At 28.7% G+C, this 11304-nt stretch overlaps 1 protein-coding gene across 1 annotated transcript; it reads right to left on the bottom strand.

Annotated features, from left to right (window-relative positions):
* Positions 1-594: 594 nt before the first annotated feature.
* Positions 595-8956, bottom strand: LOC111030499 (15-hydroxyprostaglandin dehydrogenase [NAD(+)]-like). Its single transcript, XM_022310028.1, has 6 exons — positions 8397-8956; positions 2063-2195; positions 1837-1949; positions 1454-1621; positions 1058-1239; positions 595-975 (listed from the first exon to the last, which is right to left on the bottom strand). The coding sequence occupies exons 1-6, from the start codon at positions 8508-8510 to the stop codon at positions 858-860; spliced, it is 828 nt and encodes a 275-aa protein (XP_022165720.1). The 5' UTR covers positions 8511-8956; the 3' UTR covers positions 595-857.
* Positions 8957-11304: the final 2348 nt, after the last annotated feature.

The following is an 11304-nucleotide window of genomic DNA, read 5'->3' as shown; positions in this document are numbered from 1 at the left end:
TGTATGTAATTGATGGCAGCAGAGGAGTAGTAGTGTTCAAACAGATCCTCTTCTGCTGTCGGTTTAAACGGGGAAAAAAATGTATGTAATTGTGTTTATGTATTTTTAACAATATTGAGATGACGGACTAAATATTAAGTATTAAATATAAAATCACGGCATACACAAGATGCACATCTCCTGATCACTAGTCTTACAATGTAACTGGCTCCCTTTTATCTGAAGACTTTTAATGATCTTGGTTCCAAATTTACCGAGTGTCTCAATTCTAGCCTACTTTTTCCAGCTATATTATGCTGTAATTAATTAAAATTGTTAGCTTTTTTGTTGATTCAACTTTTAGAATACGTAAACTCCTTGCAAGTGCGTAACTGTTATATTATAATTTGTAACAAAATAAATAGAGTTTTTACCACTATAATAAATTTGTTGTTACATTTGATTAATATGTACAGCGCACGGAATTATATCTTACTATGGCTATATATTTCTTAGAGTGGTAAAGTCAATATAAATTAATTTAAATCAAAAGACTTCCTAAAGGCCAAATTGAACTAATATTTTTTTTTATAAATTTAAATAATTGTAAAAAAATTCATAAAAAAATCTTAAAACTGTATTATTATTGAAGACATTGAAAAACAGAGTTAAATGTGGAACGTAGAATATGACCTTCTATAATAAGTTGAAAAAAAAATGATCAAATTTGGTTGATTTTATAGAACAGGATCATTATTGGACATTGGACAATATTACATTGACGCATGGTGCCTTAATGTATTAATTAATTATTTCAACATAATTTATAGAATTTAGAATATTAAAATTCTATAAGGAGTTGATATTTAATATAATATTTAATATTGAGTGGAGAAATGTGTAAGTCTCGGAGGCTGTTCGTTTTCGGCTATCCAAACTTCTCCATTTTTGCCGTTTTTCATAATGTGAAGAAATGCAGCTTTATAATAATCAGTGCTGTAACACAAATTGTATAAGTTTTTTTTATAGTAAGAATCTACTACGTTTAACACTAACTTAATGTAATCAGATGCATTACCTCTGTATTATTAGAATTCTATTTGGATTTGGGATTTCTTCACCACTCGTAATCAAGTCCTCAATTTCTTGCTGTAAGGCATTTTTCCCTTCAATGTTATTTTCAAATCCGTCAAACGTGGCGCCAGGACAAATGGCCATGACTCTAACGTTATTTCCGGTCGCTTTCGAATTGAACGGACACTTGTAACACATAACAATTGAATAGGAGAAAATTAAAAAGAAAAACAATAGATCCTATGCGCATAAGTCTTTACCATAGACCACAGTTATCTAACTGATAGTATCAACTCGAGTGTAACCGTGGTCTAACATAAAAATATCTAATATGTGTACATATTCCTGTCGTCGAAATAGCCTATAACCTATATTCGATATAGTATTTCTATGCACTCACTCCAATAGATTTTGTGAATTCGATAACAGCTCTTTTGGTCGATTGGTAAATGGGCAAGACAGTGTTGGATAGTCCAACTATCGATGCTACATTAATGACTGCAGACTTTTTGTCTTCATTGTTTTCAATGTATTTGAGACCTAACATGGTACCTCGAACTACTGCTTTCTATAATGCGATGGTACAAAAACATTTAATTAATATTTATAATAGATACTTTTGAATATAATAACAAAATATTAGAATTGTTCCTGCTATGTTTCTCGATTATCCTCATTAATAATATAACTGTTTATTAAACTAAATTAAAAAGCTCATGGCAATAAAAAAAATATTTCTGGTGTACGATTTATGTATACATAACTTTTTACTTGGCTACTTACGTAATTTAAATCGATAGCTAGCTCCCAAGAAGTCATATACTTGGTCATGATACCAGCATTATTAACAACAATGTTTATTTTCCCAAATTGCTCAATAGTTTTCTTAAAAGAATCTAAAAAAATGTATATAAAAAAAATTTTAAATGTGAAAATGTTCTGAATTTTGTATAAATTGTAATTTGTTAAGTTCAAACTACATACCCAATTTATAGATATGATTATTTACCTTCGAATTCGATTTCATTGGTAACATCACACTTTATGAATATTAATCTACTTTTTGAAGATAATTTGTATTTGATTTCTAATTCACTGATCGCATTATTTCTTATTTCTTTGTTGATATCTATTAACGAAACCTTTAAAAAAAATAGTGATAAATGTTTCGTGTAAAAAGATATATTTGAATAATCATGATATTTATACACTTGGTGATAATAAGTTTAAAACGATTATCTGTGATGAAGGATTGAAAAGTGATAAAACCGGACCCCATTCATTATAAAAAAAATCAAATTAGTATTTTAAGGATACCATAATTTTTCTAGACACGTATTTTCCATACTGCACGAAGTGTAATATATTGCAGGCACCGAGTGCCACCGTGATGACATTTGTCTTACTTCGTTCATCACTATATAATTTATTGAAGAATTCGAGTGTAATGATAATAATTGTATTGCTTATACATTTTTAAAAAATGTTCTGATTGATTCCTAGATTACCTTAGTAATCGTAGTTCTTTTGTTGAGGTCCGTTATATTAGCACCACCATATATGACTGTCAAAAAAAAATTCATTTGTAATCCTAATACAAGCATTTGTACCTCACCCCCCACTAAAAAAAAAAAAAAAATTTTGCACTGAACGATATTCATTACACATTGATGTCCTGAGTTTAAAGTAGAATATATTTTCTCACTATGGATTATTTAATTTAACTTAATTTTTTTTTAAATATTTGACCATATGCCTCCTGAAAATATGGTTTAATGAGTGACGGGTCGTCACGAGCCCTTAACCCCCTCTTCGTCCGGGAACCAAATCATGTTGAAACGTTTACAGTATAGTTTAAACCGATTTACCCTAATTCGAATTAATGATCTCAATCGATTGCTGTATAGTGTAATTCGTTATTTGCATGCATAATGTACTCCCGTAGTTATTTCTAATGCGCATTTTAAATTTGAACTAAATATACCGTCTTAGGTAAACCGAATTGATATTAAACTAAATTAACAGCCGTTTACATGCGATTTACTCCAGGAGTTAACAGTACTAAATTAAAATCCATTTAGAAGCTTTTAAATCGTATCTAAGACGTAACATCGTTTTCGACTGCAAAACAAAATATGTGGGTTATTACTAATAACATAAACCAAATATGATTTAATTTTAATTTCATTAAGATATGTTTAGGGAGCCCCTAGATGACCATCTCAGTATCACTTCATTCGCGCAAGGATGTAGTCAGAATGTTATTTTTCAGGGAGGGGGGGGGGGTCAATAAAAACAATTTTAATTTTAAATTGTTTTTTTTATTTAAACGAAAATAAACTTGGTAATTATATGATATAGATTATGTAATAATATGAATGATAAAAAAAAATATTTAAAAAATGTAGGTTGGTATAAGGACAAATTATTGTATTATATAATAATTAATAAAATATAATTCGTATGAAAAACTGTATGTTTAATAAACATTTATGTAGTTACTTAAAAAACAATCGTATACAACAAATAAAATAAAAATTAACGCAGCTAGGTACATGTTTGTATGAAAATAGATTATAATCGATTAACGTCATTAGTCTGAAGTTATAGTACAGTTTTGTAGTATAATAGTAAATAACTATTTTGCTTCCATCGGATACACGGTATGAGAAATAAATTTAAAATTTACGATCTAGTTAAGTTGATAACAGACAATAATGATTATTAAATTAGGTAGGTACCTATAGCTGTATTATAGGAACTGATAAATACTGTGTCATTTGTTATCTATGCGAACCCGATTCATTATGTTTTCGTAGCCCGTAGGTGCACTGAAGTTTCATCTGTAGTTTGATTCTTATTTATGTGCTTGCCATTAACTAACCATATCATTTGGTATTTTTCAATGATTGTTAGGTTTATAAATATAAAAAAATTAGGTTTCACTGAACCATCTTTGGGGGGTTGGGTTCGGACCCTGTGGACCCCGCCTGGATACGTTGTTCCCTGGCTCCACGCAGATAGTTTGAGAACCTCTGTTATATAGTGTTTACGACATTCTACATTGAATACCAATTGACACAGTAAATATTTATTTGTAGAACATCATCGCACCGATTAATTTTGTTTCGTCTAAAATAGTAAAAAATCAAGTTTCCTTGAGAACCTCTTTCTTTGGTGGCTTGTTCATAAATAACTTCATAAATATTTATATAATTATATCCATCGTTATTTTTTGAATAAATTGAACCCAAATAATTAAATAGTTAACACTAGTACACCACAATTCATAAGTTCCAAAAACTGATTAAGAGTAGGCACTAAGTTTAAATTAAAATACATATATGAAGAGAATGTTACTACATTTTTTTCTCTGGCCCACTCGCAACATACCGTATTTTACGTTCACTATAATGATTATAATCATAATCATTTTTAAAATTGAAGTGAAATGACCTCTTATAAAATGTAAAGGGAAGATTACTGTCTAGTGCATCTTATAAGATTCTTATTATATTTTAATTTTAAACGAGTTATGAGTAATTTAAGATGTACAAACAATTTACAATTATACTTATAATATTTTAAAATTGTAAATTGTTTGTACATCTTAAATTACTCATAATTCGCTTTAAAATTAAAATATAATAAAAAGCCTATGAGATGCCATAGATAATAATCTTAACTTTACAGGTCACTCTGCATTTAGCAGAATCGACTTTGTGATGTTGTTTTTAGTGTCAGAGTTAATTGACCTGTTATCAAACTTTAAGTTCATACGTTGGGTTTTTACAAAATTTTAATTTTTTGAATGCAAGTATGAGCGTTGAAATTGTAGGTAACATTTATTCATAGTCATAACTTTCGTAAAAAATCCAACGTAAGAACACAGATAATGTTTAAATGTTCGTAAATTTAAGTTTTATTACTGGTCAGTTCACTCTAATAGCCTAATACTAAAGTTAACATCACAAGGTCGGTTCTGCTGAATTCAAATTTACTATGTTCCACGTGGTCCAGAGAGAAAAAAAAATATTGGTGAGCTGATAATATTATTATTATTTTTTTATATTATAATTATTTCTTATTTATGTATGTAGTTATAATAACAATTTTAATAGCGTTGTTTTATGATTTAGGTTAACGAATACGCAATTGTTGATAACTTTGTATAAACATAATATTAGGTACAATATTACATCATTTATGTGAACCGTACTATATAGGGACTTAAAATTCGTGGGGGAAAAAATATCAAACCGTCTTCAAAACATAACAATTTACCATAGTGGGGTCATTTTAGTTTTCAATAGAGAGGGGGAAACGTTTATACTAGCCCATATAGGCAACCTATTTTCGACTTACTGTCTCATTTATATCATTACAATTCCCATCTTACGCATCATTTGGTATAAAATGTATATTATCATACATAAAAATAGCCTAATTTATTATGATAGTAAAAATAATTATTCATTTCTTATTATTACTATTCATTTATTTAATTAAACTTTAATCGGGTGATTAATAAATTAAATCTTTATTGTTGTTATTATCCATTTATTTGATTAAACTTTTATTAGGTAATTAATTAATTAAACAAATATTATTGTTGTTATTTATTTATTTGATTAAATTTGAATTAGATAGTTCATTAATTAAATAAGGATGTATTAATGCAATCATCTTCATTTTTTTTTAACCTCACCTTATAAATAAGAACTGTTGTCTCCTCCACAAGCATAGGCTTTTGGAGACAATCATTAATAAATTTATTTGTATTATGTATTCATTATAAATGCAATAAATTGTGTTGGAAAAGTATATGGGAAGCTAAAAACTGATATATACCTATAGATACTTCAGTGTCGTCGTCTTAGATTTTTTAATAGAGGAGATGTAGATCAAATTAAATTACTACAATTACAATACAAGACGCCACTGCTAAAATATACGCAGGTATATGCGAAATGTTTGACTTTGTGTATTTCAAACATAAAATACAAAATACTTTTTAATTTTTAGCTTGTTAGGAAATTTTTGTTTTAAAAAAAATATATAAAAATTAAAACACATACATTATATCCTTCAAAAATAACTGTGTACATATAATATATTAATCATTATAACCTTATAATTTTGAAAGTCAAATATGATATTAATTACAAATTTCAAAAATACTATTCTTTTTAAAAATATAAGTGTTTCAAAAACTGCATCACTCATCCTAGCTCGATTTCGACATTAAGTCATTCCTACGGATGAAAATAACTGGCTCTGATAAACATATTTGTATTCTACTTTATAAGCAATTGACGAATTTTAGGCCAGTTTTCTAGACAAGAAATATTCTCATATATATCGGTTAAGATTGTTGATCTAACTTATTAGTCATCACCGCAGAAATAGAATCAAAAGCCTATATTGCTGATCTATGAAGCGGCTAGTTCGGTTTGCCACGTGGGATATAATACTATTTAGATAAGAAGTAAGCTAACACTACTTAAATAATCTTGATTATACGTATTCACGTTTACGCAATGCTTGAATTGGGAACAAATTTGAAGACTGATGTAACAGTTTAAAGAAGATGTGTGCACCTGAATATTTAAATATTTAATTGGTTGAAAAGTAATTAAAGGGCAAGGGTCCCCACACGCACCACCCTCAATTCAAGCACTGTACCAGTTGCCCCCAAAAGTACCTTTTTTATACCAAATCCCCCCAAACTACCTAGAGGAAAAAGTACCAGTTGCCCTCACATGTATACACAAATACAATAAATAGCTCGTAAAATAGGGGAGGTAAATATACAAATCATAAATAAAATATAAAATTCAAAATTATAATAATTTGTTAATATGAAATAGTACAAAATTAAAATATAAAATTACATGTTATGTTGAAAAATTATTATAATTTTGAATTTTATATTTTATTTATGATTTGTATATTTACCTCCCCTATTTTACGAGCTATATATTGTATTGTGTATGTATTAACATGTGAGGGCAACTGGTACATTCAATTGGGGGCAACTGGTATATTTTTTAAAATCGCGATAATAGCCGTGGGGGGCAACTGGTAAACACCCCGTTTAAGGTATAGGTATAGGTATAAGTATAAGTATAGGTATAGGTATATGTATAGGTATAGGTACAGGTATAGGTTTAGGTATAGGTATAGCCGTATAGGTATACCCACAATAAACTATAGGGACCCAGGGAGAAGCAATAGCAACACCAGTTCCTCCCCCGGTTCTCGATAATAAGGGGGAAAAAAGGTATAAGTATACCTACAGGCCACATAGTATAGACGTACTGTATAATATATTATACTATTATGTATAACAAAAGTAAAGCTCGTAGCAATTATTTCGCGACTGGGCCAAAGTGCAAACGAGAGAATTATATTGTTTGTTATTATTTTTTTTGTATTTTGAATACTTTCAAAATACAAAATGCTTTAAAAAATGTATTTCAAGTACATTTAATTGAAATACTACCCATCCCTGAGTATATGTAGGTGACCTATTGAGAACTTACTGAAAAAGTGAAAAATAATTATTATCGGAGGTTTCTTAGTAAATTAAGGATAAATGAAAGAGGACTCTACTTGATAAATACTAACTTGATGGCAAGAACCTAATATGTGTTTAAATATGTTTTTTTTTATGATATTCAGTTTTTAAGTGAGTTGAGTAGGTATTTTTAATCTACGCTATATTTTATGCACACAACTATAAATAACTATATAACGATAATGTTCATCATAATGTTGCAACATTAAGTTTTATAACAGGTCGATTCACTCTAATTTTTAAACTTACCACGCTAAACATGATCTGCTGAGGGTACATTTACTTTGTTACGCACATGTAAGACGGAGACAAATCCCCTTCTGTCGTCCTCTTAAGTGATGTATCCGTTTTACGAACGCATGATATCTATTTCAAAATGTTCGTCCAGAAGTTCCAATTTTGTGTTGTTAGCTTAAATATTAGAGTGAACTGACCTATTATCAAATTTGATGGTAATAATATCATTGTTATATAGTTATACATAGTTTTGTATACACAATGTGGAGTACATTTAATCATTTTTTTTTTTAATACTGTTTTTGATTAAAATTCTCAGTTTATCCTTAATTTCTTTAATTCAATGATAAATTTATATTCATTTTATACTATAAACATTTGGTAAAAATGTCAAGTGTCTTAGGCGATTATTCGTTTTTTCAGTTGCAACAAAATAACAAAACCCGCCGCTCAGAATCTAAAAAGTAGGACTAAAGGTACACCGTTATTATAATAATAAGTTATTACTTATTAGTTTGTTACTTACATATGCACCGTTTTTGAGCAGCTCGTCGACGATTGCGAGACCCATTCCTCGACCACCACCTGTTACCAGTGCTACAGTTCCGTGTAATTCACCGTTTGAACTTAGCGTGTTCATCGCTATATAGTTAGTGTCAAAATGCCAAACAACGACCAGTCGATTAAAAAAGTATTACACAAAATCTGATCTTGTAAACTCTAAGGTGCGTACAACACACCAGCGAACAAAAACAAACGAATGATCACGTACATCCGTGTGTGACCCATCAAGTAAGCAGTGTAGTCAACGTTCACGAGCATTCGGAAGTATTCGTCAGCTTTCGCCGAATAGGTCGAATAAACTCGTATGGCGAGCCGATCACTGCCGGTATAAATATTGTCTTCAATGCTCTGAATAGATTTATTTTAACACCTTTACTCTCTAGAGAACTCTATTGAAAAAAAATTATTTAATAAACCAAAAATATAGACTCGAAAATCACTCTTAAAAAAAAAAAATGTTGTATCAATTTATAGTGTTATAGTAATTGCTAATTAATAGGTAGGTAGATAAAATATTTACTATAAATTATTTAAAATAAGAATAGATATTATATTTGACCGTTGATATTTTGACACTTTTAAAAGTCAATACTCAAATTATTTTCTAGGCGTAATTCTTCCCTAATTCTTCTTTCACTCTATATTTTTACTATTAAACTTAAGCATGTTTTTAATGCGCGTTTTGTCTCTCACTCTCGACGGATGCAACTGTGGTTTTCGACTAAATCTTCATTATCATATTTGTATTTACTCTTGGGATTTAATCAATTTCAATCTACTCTTCATAAAAATCTAAATTGTCACAATAATATTGAATTAAAATTTAATAGTGTGATACTAACTAGGTGTATTATCTCAGTAAGTTGATCCCATTCGGCATTCATTATTATTATTATTAGAAATATACAATTTACTTATATAAACTAAATTATTTTTCTGCTAATTTTTATTATTTTTAACTTGTTGCATCACGTTCTAATGTTCCATACAAAATTATAAGATTATTCTTGATACAATTGTTAATATTTAAGGGTAAATTTTTCTACTTCAGACAAAAATTCGTCAAGGAAGACGTTTTGGGTGTATGAAATTTCTGAAACGGGGTGGGGATATAGTCACAATCAAATTTAGTTGAATCACGTTAATGTTTAATGTCACAATGTAGTGACTTAGCTTCTGTAGTTGTGCCTATATAATGGGAGGTGTTCAAACTCACTAGTTACATCAACTTTATTTTGTAAAATGAGTCCATAAAATTGTATTAGGAATTATTTTTATCAAAGAACTCTATGAACTAATTCAATAAATAGGATTTTATATCTCTATATAAAATCTACCTAGAACTGATTTTCTAGCTTAATTTAAAATTATAAAAGGTTCCATTTTTACACATAGATTATTAGTTTAATTTTAAACAAATTTAAATAATAATCTCAATTAAAATTAAATTACGTAGGTATTAAAAAAATGATATTTTTCCACTTTTTTACGTCAGTCCATATTGCTTATAAATTATAATCTTTAAAACTTGTTGATGGCTCAGAAATTGCTTATTTTAATTTCAATTTATTGAATTTAATGAGTCTAAAATGCTTATGAAAATTATCTATTAGACAAATTCTAGTTTAAAATATGGTTTTTAAGTTGAAAAAATGGACAAGTGAGTTCCCCTATGCTGTATAGTAGTTTTCAAGATTGCAATTATTAAATTTAAACTCAAAGATAGATTGGTATTGTTGTAAACGAGCTGTCAGCGATCCAGATGTTAGTAGTTTTTAATAAATGGCTAGGTATACATAATTTTAAGATAAACAATTGTCAACAGTGAACAAAATGATAGTTAATTTCTATTAATTTAACCAAATTTCTAAGTGTACAAGTCGTATTGATATCAGTGCCGTGAAAGTGATCAGGTGCGAACGGTGTTCGTTGTAATAGTACAACTCTCGCTCTGGTGTCCTCTAGCTAGGCTGGCTTCCTTATATATTATGTCGACTCCCTTGATTTGGACAATTTTGGTACGGATGTCTTTCTGAATACTAATATAGTGAGTAATATCTAATTGATATTTATCTTATTCGTGACCGGGTCAACAGTTCCTTGTTTACTATTAGATAGGATTACAATTTATAAATTGTGTGTGGTTAAGGTTATTGTTCATTCAGTAATGTATTCTATTATTCGCTATGATTGATTGTACTAATTCCTAGAATGAGTACGCGGTATATAGTAAATAGTAATATATTTTATTATTCGATACGATCCCATGAATGAATTCTTTCAGTTTATTGCTTGCGACAGTATATACAAAAACGATTCTGAGTGGAGAAGGCGCGCTGTGTGTCACCCTAGCATACCTACGTGAATAAATAACCAACTTTAATAATTAAGGAGAATATAAAATAGCTCATGGCTATAAATAGCATTACTTTTTGGTAAATTGTTTTTCATTAAAGCTAAAAAAACTTATGAGGGATCTTTTATTACATTTTTGGGATTTTGATGAATTTTGTCAAAATGTCAACTTTAAATGTATATAATTGTGTTTATGTATTTTTAACAATAACTGGCTCCCTTTTATCTTGAGACTATCAATGATCTTAATTTCAAATTTACTGAGTGTCTCAATTCTAACATACTTATTTCAGCCATATTATGTTGCAAAGAATTAAAATTGTTATCTTTTTTAATAACATTAATGTAAGACAAAGGATATCGTACAAGCCTCTATTGAACTCAAATTTTTTATTTTAATTCAAATAATCTTATAATATTTATTTTATGAATAAAATCTTAAAATTGTATTATTTTTGAAGACAAATTATAAAGTTTGAGATTAAAATATTAAAAAACGAAGTTCAAAGCAGCCT

The sequence above is a fragment of the Myzus persicae genome, unplaced genomic scaffold, assembly GCF_001856785.1.
Source record: "Myzus persicae strain clone G006 unplaced genomic scaffold, MPER_G0061.0, whole genome shotgun sequence".
Classification (NCBI taxonomy): domain Eukaryota; kingdom Metazoa; phylum Arthropoda; class Insecta; order Hemiptera; family Aphididae; genus Myzus; species Myzus persicae.
The sequence above is the reverse complement of the archived record's forward strand: the minus strand, read 5'-3'. Positions and strand labels throughout refer to the sequence as shown.

Excerpts from the sequence above, each read along its gene's own strand:
- LOC111030499 (XM_022310028.1), bottom strand. The coding sequence starts at position 8,510 with ATGAACACGCTAAGTTCAAACGGTGAATTACACGGAACTGTAGCACTG. Across the intron at positions 1,950-2,062 it reads CAATGAAATCGAATTCGAAG|ATTCTTTTAAGAAAACTATT; the intron begins GTAAATAATCAT and ends ACATTTTTTTAG. Across the intron at positions 976-1,057 it reads AGAATTCTAATAATACAGAG|CACTGATTATTATAAAGCTG; the intron begins GTAATGCATCTG and ends TTTGTGTTACAG.